The sequence below is a fragment of the Perognathus longimembris genome, chromosome 6 (genome assembly GCF_023159225.1).
Source record: "Perognathus longimembris pacificus isolate PPM17 chromosome 6, ASM2315922v1, whole genome shotgun sequence".
NCBI classification, from domain to species: domain Eukaryota; kingdom Metazoa; phylum Chordata; class Mammalia; order Rodentia; family Heteromyidae; genus Perognathus; species Perognathus longimembris.
The window spans coordinates 73,958,070-73,980,753 of record NC_063166.1 but is presented as its reverse complement, the minus strand read 5'-3'; the positions used below and the strand labels follow the sequence as shown (position 1 = coordinate 73,980,753).

At 42.1% G+C, this 22,684-nt stretch overlaps 1 protein-coding gene across 1 annotated transcript; it reads left to right on the top strand.

Moving 5' to 3' along the window:
* The first annotated feature begins 6,525 nt into the window (after nucleotides 1-6,525).
* LOC125353745 (cyclin-dependent kinases regulatory subunit 1-like) lies at nucleotides 6,526-22,342 on the top strand. Its single transcript, XM_048349400.1, has 3 exons — nucleotides 6,526-6,601; nucleotides 7,584-7,666; nucleotides 22,103-22,342. The coding sequence occupies exons 1-3, from the start codon at nucleotides 6,526-6,528 to the stop codon at nucleotides 22,340-22,342; spliced, it is 399 nt and encodes a 132-aa protein (XP_048205357.1).
* The last annotated feature ends 342 nt before the right edge of the window (nucleotides 22,343-22,684 follow it).

The window sequence follows — 22,684 nt, the reverse complement described above, 5'->3', positions numbered from 1 at the left end:
GGTATAAATCTAGGAGTGTTATATATTCCTGTCAAGATACTTCTACTAATAGTAATATTGGAGTCCATTGCTTCTGATATTAATATTGACACACTAGCTTTTGTTTGGTTTGTGTCTGTAAATTTTCCCCCATTCCTTCAGGGCCTCTATTTCATTATATTTGAAAGTCTTTTGTCCTGTTAATTTCTGATTCAGCTTGAAAATGTTGTGTATTTTTGGTGTTTTTGTTTATTTTGGAGGGAGGATTTTTTTGTGGCACTGAAAATGAATTCAGAACCTTGAATATTATAGGCAAGCATTTTATCTCTTAAGCCACACCACTAGCCCTGAAATTTTTTGTGCTTTACTCTGAATATTTAGCCCACTATTAACGTAGACACATGACTATCATTTTACCATTTGAATTCTCCTTAATCCCGTTTTCCCTCTTCTGTCTAATTTTGTTTGGATCAAGTATTTTGCTATCTTCTTCCTCACTGTTAGTTTTTGAATGGTGTATTCTCATTTTGAATTATTGCTTTAGAGTAGAGGTCTATAAACTTTTCTCCAGAGAGGACTACATACTAATATTTTTGGTTTGGAAAACTATATAGCCTATGTGGAAGCTATTCTACCTGCACTTGTGATGTGAAACCATAATAGATAAGAAGCAAATAGTCAAGGCCATATACCAACAAATTTTTATTAACAAAAATGAGTTGATAATCGGGTTTGGCTCAGGGGCTATGATTCACACCCCTAGCGAGCTTCTCAGGACTTAGTAAAGAGCAAGTTCCAGCACTTGTGATCCTCAAGCACCATTTTCTTTAACATCATCATTTCACAGAGCGTGCCATGAAAGCAAAGAGGAAAAGAACTTTACCTCATCTGTGTTATTCTGCAAATGGTGCAGCTGAAATCTAAACCTCATTAAGTCCTCATACTAATCTCTTTCCAATACATTAATTTTAAAAATACTCTTTATGGCTTGTATATAATCCATTATTATGTGTAATAAATAAATGATTTCATTTCTCTTGAAAAATTATAGATAGATGATAGATAGATAAACATACAGTTTACATTTTCAGACTCCCTTGCAGCTAGGTCATGGCTACTAGACATTTCTGAAATAGAAATCGATCTGGTTTTTTTTGTTGTTGTTAAAAAAAATACTACAAAGAATTGCCTTGAACACAATTTCAGCTTTTCCTTCCTTTACTTGACATCTTGAAACCATGAGAATTTAAACCCCAGTATAAAGATAGTAAATACAATAGTTGGACTATGGTTTGTCCCCACTAAGATTCATGCTGAGGCTTTATCCCCACTGGGCAACTGTAGAGATGTATAAAGGCCTTTATGAGAGATTCCTGCTTTTCTTATAGCAGTGAGGTCCCATCTTGCAAGACTACATTAGTTACCACAAGAGCGGGTTGTTATAAAGTAAACCTGACACCTCCTCTTTCTCTCACACATGTGTTCTTCTGCACATGCCCTTTTGCCAGTCTCCTACTGTGTAATGCCTTCCACTATGTAATGACCCAGCATGAGGCCCCAGAGCACAAGTGGCCTCCTGAGCTTAAGCTTTCCAGCTTCTAAAAACATGAGCTGAAATGAACCTCTTTTCCTTATAAAGCACTCCATTTCCGGTAACATAAAAATACATTAACACCTCTAATGGTATTTGGAGTCCTAGTGAGTTTGTTACTAGCAGCAGCCTCTGGACCGTGTGTGTGTGTGTGTGTGTGTGTGTGTGTGTGTAAGAAATGAGCCCCAGCTTGGTTAAACCACTGTAGTCAGGTTTCTCTTTCATACAACCAACTGCAATCCCAGCTGCTATACCACGCCTTCATGGTCAGATGGACAACAAATTAGAAACATCCTTCGAGTTTTATGGCTAAAATAAAGATTTCTTTCCTCATGGAATTCTATAGTTGTGTGTATGGGTTAAGGAAGTGATTTACATTTGAGATGTTAGAAGCGCCCATTCCTATTGACAGTCAGCAGCTGTCTGATTGCCTTATATTCATCCTTTGAGAGGTTGGACCTACTATATTTAGTTCGAATCAGTGTATTCAGTATCCTTCTCAGGAAAAAAGAAAAAGTTTTCAAAACATCAGATTCCAGTTTGGAGGGTCCATTTAGCTATGTAACTAACATCTTAAAAATTCAAAACTGTCCAAGCTGACTCAATTGTAAATATAATCAGAATTAGTACCTTTTTCAGTAAAATGGACCAGATGTTCTGGTATGTCTTAGACATGGTGAACCTTCCACTTTACCTCCTCAAAGGCTCCTAAAGACCAAGGTCTCAAGTCTGAAATCCTCACCACACCAGTGTGAATGATGTCATGCAACCTGGATGAGAAAGGGCATCTAAATGTCATTTTCTAGGGCTCCCATGGGGATTTACTTTTCTCTAAAAGAAATAAACTCTGAAGTATATTCTATAGTAAGTAGAGTAAAAAGAAAAAGAATCAGGTGCTGGTAGTTCATGCTTGTCATCCTAGCCACTCAGGAGTCTGAGATTTGAAGCTTGTGGTTTGAAGCTAGCCCGGGCAGGAAAGTCTGTGAGACTTGTATTACCAAATAACCACCAGAAAACTGGAAGTGGTGCTGTGACTCAAGTGGTAGAGCACTAGCCTTGAGCAAAAAAGCCCAGGGACAACACCCAGGCCCTGAGTTCAAGCTCTACGTCTGACAGACAGAAAGAAGGAAGGAAGGAAGGAAGGGAGGAGGGGAGGAAGGGAGGGAACACATATGTCCTAACCTAATTGCAGCTTCTTGGCAAAGGTGTCTTCTTTCATCTTTCTACCTGTGTCTATCAGGCACTATCAGGCTTGGGGGGAAAAAATAAAATAAAAACTCTACCAGCAAAACCTTCAACATGCTGCTTTCAGAAATGGAAGACAGTATGTTTCAAAAGGCACTGTCATTAGTACAGGTCTAGGCAAGTCACAGCAGTGGATCACAAGAGCCCAATAGCTATACCCTTATGAACACATAAGATGATGCTAAGTGAAATGAACTCCATGCTATGGAAACGATTGTTATATCACAGTTGTAACTACTTTCAACATCCCATGTGTATCTGTAGCTTCTATTATTGATGATGTTCTTGTATCACCTTCCTGTGGTTGTACCTACACTATCTCTGTAATCTTATCTGAGTATATTGGAAACCATGTATACTGGTATTAGAACTAGGAAATTGAAAGGGAATACCAAAATTGAGAGACACAGGGTAAAAAAAGAAAAACAACTACAAAAGCAATACTTGCAAAACTGTTTGGTCTAAGTGAACTGAACACCTCATGGGGGGAAAGGGAAAGGGGGAGGTGGGAGGGGGGTATGAGGGACGAGGTAACAAACAGTACAAGTAATGTATCCAATGCCTAAAGTATGAAACTGTAACCCCTCTGTACATCAGTTTGATAATAAAAATTTGAAAGAAAAAAAGGCACTGTCATTTTGAAGTGTAATTTGATAACATATCAAAACTTGTGCCCACCCACACAGTCCTGAGCCATTCCGTGTCTTGAGATGTGTCCTGAATGAGAGAAAGAAGAATCCTAGCCACACCTTTGGCAAGAGGGAAAAGTTAGAAAACAGCCAAAATCCCCAACCATGGGTTATTAAATTATTGTATACCTATATAAGAGAGATACTAGAAATAGTCTTGTAGAAGATGGCCTAGTAACAGGAAAATACTCATCATATGTGAAAAAGAAGCAATAGATCATATGAATCCATTGGATAAATGTGTTTATGGAAAGACATATACATCACAAAATGTCTTTGGTAGGTAATTGTTACTTTCTTTGTGCTGATTATTTAAATGCATAGACTTATATGACTTTTTATTTTTAAACAGATGCATTCCTGTTGCTGCTGACACGCTGTCTCCCACTACTGAGCAAATTATCCTTAATGGCCTTTCAGATGTCATCAAAAAGACTGGCAGGAAGAAAGCCCATCAAATGTGACCATGGCAAGTTGCTGAGGGGGACAGCAGACATATAGGATGGCAGAAAATCATGACCAAAATAGGCCAAATCAAATTTAACAGGGCTAGGGACCAAGTCCTTCCTTGAATGCCAGCAAAGCACTGCCTGTCTGCACAGCTCCCTGCTGAGCAACTCAGCTTCAAAGCCCTGTGGACGAGGGAACGTCTCCCTCAAAGGCAGATGTCATTAAGAGAAATTATAGTGACTGTATTTTAAGAAAGACATGAACTATCTAGGATATATCCTGAGAGGAAATGGCCAGGACCTAGAGACTGTTGGACGCTGAGCAGTGACAGACAGGCAGGTGAAGGAGCTGGATTGAAGCGGAGAACAGGGAGTTATTATCTTCAGACACTTAAGTACTGGTATTTAGAAGACTTCTGATCTAAAGTCGAGAACAAGATTGGTTCTCTATGTCAAACTTTAAGTCAAACTTTAAGTTATGGGGAGGCTAATTTTAGCTGAAAATAAGGCGAATATTTTGTTCATTGGAACTACCCAACTAGAAGATGGGCTGCCTTCTAATTCAATGAAAACATTCAAACAATGGATAGCCATTAAGATATTCTGTGATGGAATCTCTACACACCATGGGAAATTAGACGTCAGAAAAAACACACCTTTACATTTCATTCTAGCTCAAAAATATTATGATTCTAGACTATACAGCCTCTATGGGATTAGCAGTAAGTCTTTGATCACCAGTTCTTGCCAAAAAAAAAATTCCCAAGAGATGAACTCCTTTGGTTTCTTTTGTGTGTGAAACTTAAAAAAAAAAAAAAACCTGAAGATAAAATTATCCATTAAGCTGCTATCCATTACAATCACTCCCACGTGAATGAGACTTCATGGCCCTTTCCCAAGAGCAGGTTTACACAATGGTTGGGGAGAAGGCATAATACAGCCCAAGCTGTGAAAGCTGCTATTTGGGACCCATTGTGAAGGGGGGATAGAGGGAGGCCAGGGGGAGGGGGGAGAGGATACTCCAAGGAGCAAGTTCACAATCTTGTCTATCAACAAATCAACCTGGTTCTTGAAATTCCATTTTAATTTCCACCCTATGGTTGGGTGCATGTGCCAATTATTCTCACTGTTTCTTTCATCCAAGGGTGGTTAATGAGCACCGGACCAGGCTCTCCACAACTCCACGAGAGAATGCCCACCCCACCATCGCCAGCCAGCTGTGCCGCTGAAATTAACTTGCTCAGCTGGCCCTCCAAATAAAGCCATTTAAAGAGTGCAATGTACCATAGAAAGCAATTTGTTTCCTTAAGATTTAGTACCCCACATGAAGATTGATTTTGATTTGAAAGACAGAAGCGACTGCAAGGTGAATAATTCTTAAGTTTAACATATTCCTCCTCTTAAGGAACCAAATGCATTAAAATTAGGTGCAAAGTGCTTCTAATTTGTCAATCACTCCGTGGATAATTCTCTTTCTGCATTACCAGGGAAATTGCCCAAGAGACCTGGCTTTTGGCTCCTTTCATCTCTACTATTCTTTTAACTTGATCATGGCTGTGGTATGCAAATGTGACTCTACTGATAGGGGTGAAGTGGGGAGGGAGGAGGGAATCCAAGATAAAGACAGCCTCAAACCTACATTAAACTTGTCAGGAGGTCAGAGGTGTGACAGGCCTCCTCAGTTCTGTCACACAACCAGTTGTAGGACAAGGCCCTTGATGAAACAGCCAATAAGGAAGACATTCCTCTGCACCTGAGATCTTACAAGCACCTGCTTTCCTTCTGCCCGCTGACAGGAACTCACCAAAGGCCCGCTCTGTACCCAACTCTGTTCTTGGCCCTTGGATGCACAGATGGCATCTGATATTTCAGAGGTTCAAACATCACAGATGAGAAAATCCCAGTTGCCCTCAGACAGACAAGCGCTGAGTGGGAGATCAGCCCAGGACACTGAGACCATTGAGGAGAGTGCCTGTCCCAGGCTGAGGGGCTGTTCAAGGCCTCTGGAAGAGAGAATGACCTTGAAGCATGGCACTTGACCAGATAACCTGGATGGTATAGGAGGCTTCCCATAGGAAAGCACCTGTGGAGTCACACCTGGCATGCATTAGGCACTTCCACATGCCCAGCAAGCATTTCATAGGTATTTTCTCACTCATCCCTCCCAACCACCTATGTCCAACCACTCTATCTGAGTGCAATCACTATTACTCCACTTTTCAGATGAAGAAACTAAGGCATTGAAAATAATGTATACACTCAAGCCCAGTGAGTCTGATACTAAGTATTTTTGTAATTCCTTGGCCTTCTGAAAGAGCCAAATGGCTGCAGCGACCCTCAGCTAGAGTGAGTTTGACTTCCACGTGGTACTCAAAGCCCAGGCAGAACAACAGACAAGATTATTCCTGCAATCAGTGATGTAATCCTTTAAAGGCCTAGCACAGGACACAACACAGAGTAAGCGCTCAAGTAATGCAAGTAATGAATATGTGTGGGAAAGGACCAGATACGCCAGCCTCTTAGCTTGTACAGCACAGAGACATCACTCAAGGGCAACAAGAACCCACACTACATGGGGAAATGGCATGGCTATGGTTTAAATATAGGAAGGCGAACACATGAAAAGAAGAGGAACTTAGAGGCTGTGGGTATGTTCCCTGAAAAATCAAAAACACCACTAGACCTGGCTGGCAGAGGCAGTGAGCAGGCAGGACAGGTGACAGAATATTCCAGAAGGAATAAGGAATCAGGAAAAGAGACCTAAGTGGTACTGAAAGGAAAGTTTCCTGCCTCTCAATGGTTGTGCCATTTCCAAGACAGGAAGTCTGAGGAAGGAAACAATGGAGGCTGCCACAAGATGAAAGTGGCTGAGATAGGTGCTGGTGAAGGTGTCCAACAGCATGTTGGAAACATAACGAGTCAAACCCGCCCCTTCATGGCTCCAGTAACCATTCAGGATGACCCGGACTCTGCCTCGCAGAGAACAAGAAGAGGGCCCAACAGATCTCTGTCCCCCGTTCTGGTTGGCAAAGTTCCTGGGTGCTTGTCCTGATCCCTTTTGCCTGTCTTAATCTGCCTTCGAAGTTCACAACCTCTGGCCGTTTGATCTGCATCCCATTTCCCACTGCAGGCTTTGTTTTCTCCTCCCTAACGTTCAGATTCTTTCTGTCCCCTCATCTTAGGCTCCCTATATAAAGTCTCCCTGATAACATCCCTCAACCGTCCAGTCTGACACCAGCCCCCTCTGACCAGTGCCTGCGAGAGTCTAGACCTCCATACTGCAAGAGAAACTTGGATAGGAATCAAGGGCGACAGAGGGAGAATGACATGAGGCCATCAGGGTCTGAGTTCTTACCAGATGTTCAACAATCCCCACAGAGCCCGCCCATGCCCCTAGAATTGTCCAGTATCGCACTGTCCATGAAGCCAGACCCTGTCCCGTTACTCTTCCTGAGCTCAGACTCAGACATTGTAATAGTCTCTGGAAAGAAAATGTACATGGAGAGAAAATGAGCTGATCTTTGCCGATTGCTCCACCTGCTGCCTTTGCTGGGAATGAAACAAGCTAGGCCTATGAAGGATGGAGCCATCCCCTTCTTCATGTTGCTCTAATCTTGGGCTCACTTTTAGATTCTAAGGCCTCCTTCTACCCTTCATCCCGTCTGTATCCCAGGATCTACAGTATCTCGCCAGCATATGGGAACAAGAATAGCGTATGGCTTTTCCTTTGCTGAGGCCCTACTATGCCAGGCTCTATTCCAAGTACTCTAGTTGAGCGTAGTGGTAAACTCCTATAAGTCCAGCCAGAAGGCAGACGGATCTTGAGCTCCAAGTCAGCCTGGACTACCTGCCAAAACTTTGGATGGATGGATGCATGCATGGACAGACGGACAGATAGATTGATGGATGGATGAATTAATGCTAACCACTTCCTACCACAGTTTCCAGACCAAAGCTGTCACTCACATGCTTCTGAAAAAGTGAGACTTAAACAATATGATATTCTCTCCTCCTCTAGACAGCATGAACAATTCTCTTGCCCAGTGGCTTTTATTTTGGCTGAATAGAGGAGGTCTGTTGAGTTGGGAAATAGGGAAGTGATAGGCAAAGATGGGTCAGGTATGGGCCAGAGCTCTTGTAGACAGGAAGGATCAAAATTAGAAGATGAAAGAAATGTTTGTAGTGGCAATATTGTAAGAGTCTGGACACAAACAATCCATCTTCAAGATTCAAACAACTAACTACTACACAAAGATCAGAAGAGAGTCACTCTCCACATCCCCGTCTACTCAGGGGCGAGCAGGGGCATCCAGCATGGTCATCCCTAAGAGACACACTGACCAGGTATAATTTGTGGATGAGTTATCTTCTAGGAGCATCTCATGACGATCGTCCTCCTGCATTAGACAAAATGTGAATATTCTTGTGTTCATGGCTTAGTAAACCTGGAGGTGTGGCAACAAGTACCACCAACATCCACTAAATAAAAGATGAATAAGCTCCAGATTTGATCTTCAGACTTTCTGAGTACCAACGTCAGCTCCACCAGAGATAAGTGAATGCTGCGCTCCTGAACACATCCAGGCAGAGACAGATGGGCAAACAAAGCTGAGACAGAGGGGCGAGCCATTGGTGAACTGCCTCCACTCTGTGCGTGTGTCTTTCTGTGATTCACCTAAGATTGCGAGGCTAGAACATGTCAGAGCTGGGCCTGCCATCCAGGTCTCCAGTCATCACTTACTCAATGCCCTGGTAACTGAGGAACAGATTTCTGCCAGGGCACTGGCATTAGTTAACCACCAAAAGAAGGAGAGGTTGATTACAGCTGGCACTCTGCAGCCTGGAAGGCTCACTTGTCACTCTACACAGCTGATCCTCGTGCTGCCTCAGCCTCTTCATTCACTAAGATTCACTCAAGAGGAGCCCTCCGCTGCTCTCAAACCAGAAACACTGCAGGTTACTGCAGGCCATGAAGACATGGATAATGGTCAAAGTGAACCATCTAGTAAACCATTCCTTTCCCCCTTTCCATACAAAAAGCAAGAACAAAGAACTGGGTCCATCAGACCAGATGCTAGGTGAGCTCACAAGTGCACTCAGCAAGTGCTTTGTTAAAGACAATTGCCACATCGTTTCAGAAACAAAGCTCAGAGATAAGATTTATGACCACAAAAAGATGAAGCAGAGCAGGGCCTGGTGGCTCACCCTTGTAATCCTAGCAACTCACGAGGCTGAGATCTTAGAATCATGATTCAAAGCCAACCTGACCAGACATCCGAAAAACACTTTATCTCCAATTAACTAGCAAAAAGCCAGAAGTGTGGGTATGGGTCAAGTGGTAGAGGTCCAGCTTTGAGTAAAAAAAACAGGTGAGAGCACAAGGTCCTGAGCTCAATCCCCAGTACACACACACACACACACACACACACACACACACACACACACACACACACGAGATCAAACAGGATATACAAGATTCATGGGCTATGAATGGACAAGAAGCCCTGCCAATAGCTAGAGATGCACTCAGCAAAGAACTGGGATGCAGAAGGGAAACTGAGGCAAGTTTCCAGAGCCATGGATGCAGGAAACCATAGCTCAGTGTATGACAAAAGTGGCTGATCCAAAGTAAAAAGGCAATCAACAGTGTTTGATCCAAATCTATTATTTTCTTTTTTATTAAGATATGACGTGCATAAATGATATAAATCTTTAGGGGCAATGAATTTTTATCTATTGCATACTTGCACATACAATATATAGTGAATTTCTAGGTTCTAGGTATAGAACATCACCTCAAAAAATTTCCCATTTCATTCCACAATCACAATCACTATCCAGACTTCTGTAACAAATTAGTTTACCCTGCTTACCTTTGAACTTGATACGAGGGGGATCATAGAGTCTACTCATAGCCATTGGTGCATGACTTTTAAAATTCAACATATTTGATATCCACCTATGTTATTTCATGGAACAGTAAGTCATTCCTTTTCTTTCTTTCTTTCTTTCTTTCTTTCTTTCTTTCTTTCTTTCTTTCTTTCTTTCTTTCTTTCTTTCTTTCTTCTTTTTTTTTTTTTGTCATGGGCTTGAAAATGGGGCCTGGCACTGTCCATGAGCTTTTCTGGTCAAGGTTACCAGTCTACCACATTGAGCCGCAGCTCTACTCTGGGGACTGGGGGAGGTTGGTGGCTAATTGGAGATAAGAGTCTCATGCACTTTCCTGCCTGGGCTGGCTTAGAACTATGATCCTTAGATCTCCTCCTTCTGAACAGCTAGAATTACAGGCATGAGCCACCAGCACCCGGCCCACATTCCTTTTCATTGTACAAGTATTCAAAGATTGGGACCAGCTTAATCAATATATCCATCCTCTACTGGTAGCCATTCTTCCAGTTGGGAGCATAGTGAGTAATGCTGCCATGGGAATGCTAACACTTGTCTTTGCTATTGGTGCATGGTTGTCATGTGCACTCATTTCTCTCTGTTATATACCCAAGATTAGAACTGTTGGCTTCTGGGGTGGGAATATGTTTGGTTCCAGGAGATACATGATTGTCCTTGTACTTTCTATCTCTATGGACACATTTGCACATGACTGTGCCATCTGCCTTGTGTTCTCAGTAGATAGAGCTATTTGTCATTACATAATGTCTCTAGTAAATGTCTTTGTTCTGAAGAATACTTGGTCTGATATTAATATCACCAGTCCTGTTTTCTTTTGATTAATGTTTACTTGATATATCTGTTTCCATCATTTTACTTTGAACCCCCCTTTATCACACTCTTTTAAAATGAGTATTTTTATAGACTGCAGATAATTGAGTTGTGCGTTTAACCCATTCACCCAATCTCCTTGTTACACTTAGAACATTTGTCATCTCATTGCTGTTCCTTTAGCCATTCTTTTAGGCTATGTGTGCTCGTGACAGATGATATTCATTCTCCTTCAGAAAATGCCTTGATTTCTCCTTCATTCCTGAAGAATAGCTTTACTGCATACAAGACGCTGTGTTCACAGTTCCTTTCTTTCAACACTTGAAAGATGTCCCACTTCCTCCTTGCCTCTTTGGTTTCTGATGAGAAATATGCTGTCATTCAGGTTGTTTCTCCCTTATAAGTAAGGTATTTTTCTTTTCTTTTTTTACTGCTTCCAAGACTTCTTTAGTTTTCAGAAATTTAATAATAATGCTTCTTGGGTTGTCTTATTGAAGACTTTCTTCTTTTTTGTAATTTAATTTTATTGTCAAGCTGATGTACAGAGGGGTTACAGTCACATAAATAAGATATTGAGTACATTTCTTGTCAAATGTTGTTTCAAATAGTTACCCCTCCCTCAAATTTCTCCCATTTTCCCTCCCATCAAAAATTGTAAAGTTCATTTCCAACTTACTGTCTTATGAGTATCACTGTTGCATTGGCTTGCTCTTTTTCCTTTATCTCACCATTATTGTTGTTCCCCTTCCTTTCCCTAATTCAGATAAACATATATATAAGAAATAGGGTACCAAAATCAAATACAGTGACAACAGGAGATAAGTCATAGGAAAAAAATAACTTCACATAGTACATTAAAAACAATACCAACAAAGAAAAATCTTGTTTCCTTATCTTAGCATTCATTTTGTTTAGCATCATCTTATATGGTCATAGCTATTGAGCTATTGTTATCCTCTTCTAGGACTTTCCTAGACACATACTAATTATTACAAATGAAGGAAACGATGAAGTCTGTATGTTTCTTTGGGTCTGGCTTATTTCACTTAATGGCCATTATCAAGAAATCTAATAAAAAAAAACAGATGCTGGTGGGGATGTAACCAAAAGGGAATGGTACTACCCTGTTGGTGGGAGTGTAAACCTGTTCAACCACTCTGGAAAGTAGTAATGAGGGTCCTCAAAAGACTAAACATAGAGCTTCCCTACAACTCAGTAATCCCACTTCTGGGCACTTATCCAAATGACCACAAACAAGGCCACCATACTAAAGCTACCAACACAACCATGTTCATTGCAGCATTATTTTTCCATAGCTAAGATATGGAACCAACCCAGATGCCCCTCAGTAAATAAATGGGTCAAGAAACTGTGGTATATATACACAATGGAATTCTATGCTTCCATCAGAAAGAATGACATTGCCCTATTCATAAGAAAATGGAAAGACTTGGACAAAATCATATTAAGTGAAGTAAGCTAGACTTTCTTCTTGAGCCTTTAGCTAACAAATTCTCAGGTTTAGAAAGTGTTCAGTCAATATTTGTGTTCTTTTTTTTCCTGTCCCTGTCCTTTCTCTCTTCCTATTCTGAAATTCATGAATGTTAGATCATTTGGTTCTAATTGTTTCAGTCTATTTTCCCTCTGGGCTTTCCAAGCTGGATAACATCTATCATTGTGCTTACAAGTCTTTGATTTCTTTCCTGACTGCTCTACTCTGAAATTGAACCCAAGCACAGAACTTTTTTTCATGTATTTTTCAGTTACAATTTTTTTTTAATTTGGATCTTCTTTTTATTTGCTAAGACTTTCTGTTTCTTTGGAAAGCCTTTTTGTCTTTTCCATTTGTTTCAAGAATGTACATAAGTGCTCAGGAAAGGATTTAATAGCTGCTTTAATTTTTTTTATCAGATATCCTTGTTTGGGCATCTATGGATCACCCTTTCCATCACATTTGAGATCTTGCTAGTTCTTAGAATGATGGGTGGTTTGGGAGTGAAACCTTGATATTTTCATAGGATACTCTTCTATGAGTTTAATTTAATGTTCCATTGTAACTGGCTTTTTCTAACACTACTCCAACAAATTATGGCCAGTGGGTTGGGGCTCTGATGTATCACTTCGAGGTAGATACAGAAGCCCAGGTTTCCTATTCATCTTCAGTTGACACCCAAGGAAAGAGACACCCTGATATTACTGATTGGGAAGCAATATGGATTCCAACTGAAACTACAATTAGTGCTTGGTGACAGTAAAGTCCTGATTCTTCACACAGCCTCTTCTTAGGAAAAGGAAGAACACCTTGTTAAAGCCAGGTGAGAGTGGCAGCCCAGGCTCCCAACAGTCTCTGCCATTGTGGAGGGAGGGTTAAGTAGACTCATGTGCCAGTGGTTATGGAAGTCCCAGGTTATTACTTGGCCTTCCCTGATACCACCCCACCGTGGGCACAAAGATGTCTCATTATTCCCTGGTCAGAGGGGAAGTCTAGATTCCACATCTGGCATGGAGGATGGATAGGTGCATATTGACATGGATCAAGGATGTCCATGGCTTTTATGGTGTTTGGCTAGAGAAGAGCAGTTATAATTAAGAGCCGTGCATATTACTGCTTATTTTCTGGTATTTTGGATTTGGAGAGCAGGGTTTTTTTGAAGCTTTTTTGTGTGCATGGCTGTGTTTCCAGTTAAGATTTTTCCAGATAAACAAGATCTACTTCAGAGAAAAGCATCCTGCCCCTTTCTCAATCCAAAGATCATTACTAAGCTAGAAGCTCAGCTAGAGTCCACCCATATGAAGGTGAGGTTAACGCCTAACCTTAGGTAGGGACTGAAGCTGACCTTGCTCTTCCAAGATGGAAAGACACATGCTCAGGGAAAATCTGCACAATTTCATGTCTCTCAAGCATTAGCCAAGCCTACTCAAGTTCCTTCAGGGATGCCCCCTATAAGGAATGGAACTCCAGCCTGTTTCTCTGAGGTTACACTTTTGCCTACATTTTGTCAGGCCCTCCTTTTGGAGGCAAGCCTTTGTCTGGTACCCCTCATCACTGGGGTTTTGCCTAAAGTAAATGCTGTCCCCAACCCAAACCCTTGGCTCAGTTGCCTGACTCCATATATAACTTCAGTTTCAGGGCCTCATAAAGCAACATCCCACCTACCAAATACAGGGGACACCCAGACCACATCGTCCCATATGTCTTAAAGTCAACACATGAGCCTTTCCCTGGTATCTAAAAGCTCATCCTAGCTTTTCCCAGATTCCTCTACTCTAGATCATATGCAATCTCAGCCCCAGAACTCATGGCCTGTAAAACCTTGACCAGGTAACTTCACTTCTCTGAGCCTTAGTTCCCTACCCTGTAAAATAGCAGAAATGTACTTCCATTGAACAGCTATTAGAGTGTTGATTGGTGGAACATATGTGCAGCCTCTCAACAGTAACTACATAAAGATTAAAATGCTTAACTTCACTAATAGCCATGACATGCAAACTAATGAACCAATGAGATAGCATTTCTCAGCCTGGCACAAAACCAAGTTGTTATTGACAATACTTATTAGGAAAAGACACTCTCACACATTGTAGTAGAGGTATATGATAGTAAAATTTACAAGATGAAAATTTGGTATTATCTACTAGAAAATGCATGTATAAGCCCATTGATCCAGTGACATTTATTATAGGAATCTAGTCTTCAAAAAACTAAACTTGGATGGGGATTGCAACACTATTCATAATAGTGGAAAGTAGAAACAAGGAATTGACCGTTCATAATGAGTCAGCTAAATAGACTCTGTGACATTCATCAATGAGGAAACCATGTAGCAATTCCAAGACTAAGGCCAATCTCTGTATGTGTCTATGAACACATACTCAAGACCTTCTGAAAAGGGAGAAAAACAAGTTGATGAATAGTATGAGACTATTTGATTTTTTATTTTTTTCCAGCCCCAGGGCTTGAACTCAGTACCTGGATGCTGCCCCTCAACTTCTTTTGCTTGAGGATAACACTTTACCACTTGACCCACAGCTCTACCTCTGTCTTTCTTGGTAGTTTATTGGACTTTCCTGCCTGGCTGGTTTCAAACTGTGATCCTCAGATCTCAGCCTCCTGAATAGTTAGGATAATAGGTATGAGCCTCCAGCAAGGGTTCTATTTACATTTTTAAACCACAAATCAGAATTATACTTTCAATATTGTTCTCCTTCCCTCCCTCCCTCCCTCCTTCCCTCTTTCCCTCACTCTCGTTCTTGCTCTCGCTCTCGCTTTGTGTGGGGTGTGTATGTGTGTGTAAAGACTTCTACAAAAGCCTAGAAGGATGAAGACCAGTTATGGAGGCAAAGGTTAAGAAAAGGAAGCCAAAGAATATCTGAATCTAGCTTATACTGTTTTATTTTTGTAAGGAGAATTTCTTTGTGCATTCATGGAGTGACCTAAAATGAATAAATAGTGCCCATGTGTGTGTCTTAGTTTGACAACTACACAATGCTAATATAAAATGGTAACAGAGAAAATTTTGTGATCATTGTAGAGGAACTCCCTGTATTTTCTTTGTAACTTTTCTGCAAATCTGAAATCATTGTGAAATAAATGGTTTATTTTTTTTTAATTTGTGAAGACAATTAACTGAAATATAAATAGAAAGGAGACAAGATATTTACATTATAGATTAGTAAGTAGGTACAAAATATAAATCACAAACTATTCTTCCACAACATGATCCCAAAGACATATAATCAAGAGAAAAAAAAAGCTTAAGTCTCAGATCAATGCTGAAGTAAGTCCCAATTTACATGTCTGGTATATAAATGAATAGAAAAAGGCAGACATGCCCATACTCTAAGCCCAAGAAAACTTCTGTAAAATAAAAGGTCAGATAGCAGTTACTTCCAGCTTCATGAGCTATCTGTTCTTTGTCACAACTACTTGAGTCTAGCACTGAAGCAAAAGACCAGCCATAGTTAACATGCACCACAAAGGGTATGATTGTTTTTATAAAGTTTTAATAAAGTTTTATTGGAACAATTTCCAGGATAGATCTGGCCCATTGAGCAGAGTATTCCAAACCCTCTTAAAGATCAAATGCTTTGCTGCTTGCAAGAAAATATTGTTTGTATTAAAAATAATACTAATAAACAAAGTGTCCTAATGAAGCACCAGGTACAGAGAGCAGTGTTTAATAAATTTTGCTTATTTCCTCCATCCACCATCAACCTGCCACTGAAAACCCAGCATGCCAACATCCTTAACCTGCCAAGTCATTATAATTACCGTTCCACGAGGCCCAGGGTGCCGTTCCATTTTGAGATTATGAACCAGCTGCTGGTGGAGGGAAAACGAGACTGAAGCAGGTGCCACAGCTCAGCAATGAAATAAGCACTGACTCCCTTCTCTGCTTCCTTCTCCTGCAGTGGCTCCCCAGGGGGGCTGAGCCAGGTACAAGAATCTTCCCAGAAATCTCTGGGCACTCACAGAGAGAGAGAGAAAGAGCTACTGAGAAACATGCTAATTGGCAACAGGCTGAGTGACAGTTATATTCGGGAATGATTTGCAAATGGCATTCTCCTGGAGCTTATTAGGAGACTCATTAACAGTACAACAGTACATTACTTCCTGAAATTCTGATCTAAGCAGAAAATTTAAATTATTTGTTAAATGGTCTAATAAAATGGAAGAAAGGATGCCGAGAGAAAATGGAAATGACAATAGATCATCCTGCAGAATTTGGTGATGCATATTGTCTATCCTTCCTGCCGTGGAGGGGCAGCACTGTGCTCTGTGTACAGCTTTGGATGGGCCTGGCCCAGGACTCTGAGCCTCACTCAAGACCACCTGCCGAATGAACGGCTCTGTGGGCAGCAGCTTGGAACTATCAGCCTAGGACTGAAAACTGGAGCTCATTTTCCAGGCTAAAAGCTCCATGTAGCTCGCATTGCCCATGTGTGAACCCCTTTCAGCCATCTAGCTCAGACCTCCCATGCCCACTTTAACTGATCTCTCTGACTCTTGAAGACCCACTTCAACCATCTCTGTGATTTCTTCCAAAATGCTCTCTCCAAAGTACAAGTCTGATTTCACCATACTCCTCCTTAGCAAATGTCTGGGAGCACCGCATTGCTCAAGGACCCACAACTTATCTATAGCAGTAATTCTCAAAAGTATGGCCCCTAGACCAATAGCATCACTGGGGCACTTGTTAGAAGTGCAAGGTTTCTTGCATTTTTCCCTTGGAGACCAACATATACAGGAATTCATAGGGTGGGGCCCAGAAGTCACAGATCTTATAAGAATTTCTGAGTGTGAACATACTTAAAAGCCACTGTTCTGTAGCATAGCATAAAAGGAAATTTGCAATCTGGTCTTGATTTGGCTGATTTCCTTCACCTACCCCAGCTCCTATTCATCCTCAATCACATGCTTTCAGGTACATCCAACACAGACTGAGTTTACAATTCAGCTGAGAACCCGCTCCCCTTTTGTCTGGTGAATATCATGTCCTTCAAAGATCTAGCACTAAGGGCTGGGGATATGGCCTAGTGGCAAGAGTGCTTGCCTTGTATACATGAAGCCCTGGGTTCAATTCCCCAGCACCACATATATAGAAAACGGCCAGAAGGGGCGCTGTAGCTCAGTGGCAGAGTGCTAACCTTGAGCAAAAAGAAGCCAGGGACAGTGCTCAGGCCCTGAGTCCAAGGCCCAGGACTGGCAAAAAAAAAAAAAGATCTAGCACTAAAACATGCATGTATTAGACACATTGGCTCACACCTATAATCACACCTATAACCCTATCTTCTTAGAGGGCAGAGATCAGGAAACTCATGAGTGAAGCCTTACCTAGGCAAAATGCTTATGAGAGCCCCATTTCAAGAAATAGAAATCTGGGGCTGGGGATATAGCCTAGTGGCAAGAGTGCCTGCCTCGGATACACGAGGCCCTAGGTTCGATTCCCCAGCACCACATATACAGAAAACGGCCAGAAGCGGCGCTGTGGCTCAAGTGGCAGAGTGCTAGCCTTGAGCGGGAAGAAGCCAGGGACAGTGCTCAGGCCCTGAGTCCAAGGCCCAGGACTGGCCAAAAAAAAAAAAAAAAGAAAGAAATAGAAATCTCGTATAGTGGCACACAGCTATCATTCCTGTTGCAGGGGGGGGAGGAGGGGGGTGGAATACCCACACCCGTTGTGTCCTCTGCTCTGGTAAATTGCCTGACAGGCTCTGATTCAATAAAGCCCTTGTCTGTTTTGTTGTTGTTGTTGTTGTTTGAATGCATCCAGTTGCAAGGAAAGCCTAAAGATCGTATTGAGCCAGCCAGAGCAAAAAGCAACTCTATTCAAAAAAATGACAAAGAAAAGCCAGGCACTGGTGGCTCACTTTTGTAATCCTAGCTCCTCAGGATGCTGAGATCAGAGGATCATGGTTCAAAGCCAACCTCGCAGAAAAGTCCCCATGAGACTCTTCTCTCCAATCAACCACTCAAAAATCCAAAAGTAGAGCTGTGGCTCAAAGGGGTAGAGTGCTAGCCTTGAGCAAAATGAACTCAGGGACCGTGCCCAGGCCCTGGGTTCAAGCCCCACACCTGACAGAATAAGTAAAAACTAAATAATAATAACAAAACGGCTGAAGGCATGATTCAAGTGGTAGAGTGCCTGCCTAACAAGCCTAAGACCCTGAGTTCAACTTCCAATACCACCAAAACACTTTTTTTCCACTTATTTTCCCATTTGAAGGGTTTACTTTGCTTATCTCAGCCCCAAAGTTAGGTTGTGAGCTAGTCTGAAGAATCCCAGAGAAGGATTTTTCTTTCTTGTCAGTCTAGGCTTTCTGTGTTTCCCTTCATATGTTTACACTGGCTGCCTTGCTCAACTGAAGAACTGAGGCCTCAAACCTCCACCTTCCCAGACTCTTCCCTTGAACCTAGGTGGGAATTCTTGCTTAGAAAATGTGAATTAAAAAAAAAAAAAGAAGAAGAAAGAAAGAAAAGAAGGATCTTCTGCAACTCAGGTGTATGGAGAAAGCCTCCAAAAATTAATACAATTCACAGACAAGGTTGGTGTTACATGCTCTCAAAAAAGACAAAGATATTCAAAACAGGAAGCTCCCACCCCTTCTCCATCACCACCCCCACCACGGAAGGGTGACAGTTTGACTCCATGTGCTGCATACAAACGATGGAAACGCTCGCCTAAGCTAACAGTTCACTTAGCTGGAAAAGATGTGGATATGGAGGTGTGACCCCCTCCCCCCACAGAGGCAGGGTTCGCAGCAGTGAGCAGAAGCTCAGATGTTCAGCAGCCGTCCCTTTTGGGCATGCAAAGCCCAGGTGATCTATTAATCAGCACAGAACGCATCTGAACTCACTCTGCTTAACAAGAATCAAAATCACCTCTCACAGGCAGGCAGCATGGGAACCCACTTAACTCAGTCATCTCTAACACCCCTCGGGGGAGAACGTGTGTGAGAACTCCAAAACCTCTGAACCACTACCAGCTCGATACTCTCAATCTGCAGGAGTCCAGCGGAGGACTTGGTAAGGGCTGTAGACCCCTCGCTCTGCTGCCTGCATTGATTTGATCAACACCACCTTCCACGGACTTACAGAACACTTTATCCACGCAGCATAGCTTCTGATCAAGATGCTCACTTTAGTGCTGGGACATTCCTGGAAGCCCAGAACTTCAGGAGACTACAACGGGTGGCTTGTGAATTCCAGACTAGCCTGAGCTAACACAACAAGACCTGCCGATCCACAGGAGAGATTAGGGCACCTGCACACAGGTGAGGTCGGGCATCTCTGAGTATGCCCCGGCTCTGCGACAAAAGTAATTCAAAGTACAACAAGCCATTCTGGACAAGATAACTATGCCCTCCTGGAAGGAAAAACTTAGATCACTTCACCAGATCAAGATCTACATCCTAAGCTAGGTGCCGGCAGCTCACACCTGTAATCCTAGTTACTCAGGAGGCTGAGATTTGAGGAATGAGTGTGAAGCCAGCTTCAGTAGAAAAGTCCATGAGACTCTTTATCTCCAATTAAACACACACACACACACACACACACACACACACACACACACACACACATACAATCTGGAAGTGGAGTTGTGACTTTGGTGGTAGAGCACTAGCCTTGAGCAAAAAAGCTCAGAATAGTACCTGAGTAGAACCCTGAGTTCAAGCTCCAGGGGCAGCACAAAAAAGAGGGAGGGAGGGAGGGAAGTTAGGGGGAAGAAACTCTAACTTACTGAGACACTTGCTAAAGGCACAGGAAATACACAATGGGTATCAGAAGGGAGTTATAAGGACCCTTCTGGGCAGTTACAGAAATGAGGACTATAATTATCATGAGAATTTCTTCCTTGTTTAATCATGAATATGTTTTTTTGTGTGTATGTTATGCAAATATCTTTGTTTTCTTTCCTCTTTTATGGCCTTGTTAAAATAACATGTGCTGACTTTATATTGTAGTATTCAAGTATTTTTAACTTCACAGCATAGTGTTTAAATTATAAACTCTCAAAGAGAAAAACATCAGCTGAGCATTTTGTACCTTCTCCTGTGGTACCTGCCTGTAAGCCCGGTCACCCAGGCGGGTTACCATCCAAAGCCAGCTCCAGGCAAATGCATGAGATTTTCTTGGTTAAATAACTAAGGCAAAGCAGAGTTGGGGTGTGACTCAAGTGGTAGAGTACCCGCCTAGCAAGTACAAAACCTTGAATTCAAACTGTAGTACCACCAAGGAGGAAGAGGAAGAGAAAGAGGAAGAAGAAACTTAAAAATAATAATAGGTTAGTGTGTTTGGGCTATGCACAGCAATATTGTTCCATGTTAGACAAGACACCACCTCTTTATTGTCTCTATTTGGAGAGTAGTTGCCAAAGGGTGGCTGGGAAGAGGGGAGGGGAGGGGAGGGGAGGAGAGGGGAGGGGAGGGGAGGGGAGGCCAAGAGTGCTTCCATGATAAGGGAAAAGGAGGGCTGCAGTCACGAATGTGGGAGAGGGACCAAGTGCTGGGAAAACAAACAAAAATGGAATCATGATCTCAGCCAGAGGAATCCCAGCAAACACAGTGAGTGTCTCCCTTTGCCTGGCCAAGCTGTTTCTGCTTAGAAAGTTCCATCTCCAAAGGCACTGTTGCTGAATTATTAAAGGATCGCCATCATTGTTAAGAACAAGCCAGAAAGGGAAGGTCCCAGAGAGTGGAATGTGCTGTCAGCCCTGATCTGAAATGCCAGCTTTGTTCTGTTCTCTTCACAGAGATCGGCTAGGAGCTGTCTCTCTGAGACCCACTTCCAGTTCTTCTTGCCAGTTGCATAATCTTTGAAATTCATCTTTTAAATTCCTCAGATACTTCTACGATATTTCCTTGGCTAAAGCTCATTGACATTATCTGATCCCCAATAGTCAACAGTCCCCTAGCAGCACAGGACTGCCTTGCATGGGAGGTGTAAATATTGTGCCTATTTAGCTCAAATAAGCAACCTAAATTACATTTTACACAAATCCCCAATCCTGCTCCAAAACCTATTACTCCTATCTAGTTACCATATAGTTAAAAAGTAATTCCCAACTTAGAACATTTAAAACCACATGGTTTTTTATATCGTGAACACATTTTTACTTACTTTCAGCTACGAACAAGCATGCTTAGTGCTAGAATTCCCTCCAGGCTTACGTACAAAATGACTTTATAATTCTGGATTCATTCTTAGACTAAAAAAAATTCTTAGCATATTTGAGTTCTGGGTCTAGTGTTTTGTAGCTACAAAACAGAATGACAAGTAAAACTCTTTACAGATACTCTTATTTTAATCTTTCCTTTTGCTAAAACCAGAAGTTTTGCAAATTCCTGCTTAAAATGTAGAAGACGGAAGGCAGGGAATACCTTCTGCCCATTTCTGCTTAGCTACCTTGCCGGGTGTTTTCTTTGGATATATTCGAAGAAGAGGAAACAAAGGAGCACAGATCATTTTCTTCCATTCATTCATTCTACTCATTCAACAAATTTTTGAGTTACTATTATGTATAAATATAGATGGAATAACAATGACCTAGGCACCAATGGCTCATACCTATAATCCTTGCTACTCAGGAAGCTAAGATCTGAGGATGATGGTTCCGTGCCAGCCTGGGCAAACAAATCGGAACTGGAGGCAGGGCTCAGTGGTAGTGAACAGCTATGAGCAACATAGCCAAGTGGCCAGGCGCCAGGAGGTCAAGCCTGTAATCCTAGCTAGTCAAGAGGCTGAGATCTGAGGATTGCGCTTTGAAGCCAGCCCAAACAGGAAAGTCCATGAAACTCTTATCTCCAATGAACCACCAGAAAACTGAAAGTGGTGCTATGGCTCAAGTGGTAGATAGAGCACTAAAGCAAAAAAAGCTCAGGGACTGCCAAAGAGGGTGGGAGCAAGTGCTGCCGGGAGTTGTTTGGAACTCGAGAGCTCCCATCAACAAATTTACTATTCGGTTAAATACGACGATGAGGAGTTCGAATACCGGCATGTCATGTTACCCAAGGACATAGCCAAACTTGTCCCGAAGACCCATTTGATGTCTGAATCTGAATGGAGGAATCTTGGTGTGCAACAGAGTCAAGGATGGGTGCATTATATGATCCACGATCCAGAACCTCACATCTTGCTGTTCCGGAGGCCACTACCCAACAAGCCAAAGAGATGAAGCTGGAGAACCATTTTCAACCTCAAGCTTTACGCAGCTGTCCTTCCTAACATCTTTCTCATACCGTGATTAGGTTGTGTTCTTATTTCTCACTTTGATATTTAAAGGATGTTTGATACACTGTTTGAATGTGCTGAAAAGTGTTTTGCTTCTTGAGTAGAGCCACCACCACAGCCCTGCCAGAGGAGTGCTTTGTGGGCTACAAGCTCAGCTGAGTGGGGTCTCAGAAGTCATGGTGTGCTCTGTATCCACAGAGTACTTGGCAAAGGGAGGAAGTATCTTAAGAACCAGACCATGGCTCTACCGGGGATTGGGTAAACCCATTTTTGTTTTGTTTTTTCC

Bases quoted from the DNA above. Each gene is read 5' to 3' on its own strand.
- LOC125353745 (XM_048349400.1), top strand. From the start codon at position 6,526: ATGGGGAAATGGCATGGCTATGGTTTAAATATAGGAAGGCGAACACAT. The intron at 6,602-7,583 runs GTATGTTCCCTG...GCTCACTTTTAG, and splicing joins GAGGAACTTAGAGGCTGTGG to ATTCTAAGGCCTCCTTCTAC. The intron at 7,667-22,102 runs GTATGGCTTTTC...TTGGAACTCGAG, and splicing joins CATATGGGAACAAGAATAGC to AGCTCCCATCAACAAATTTA.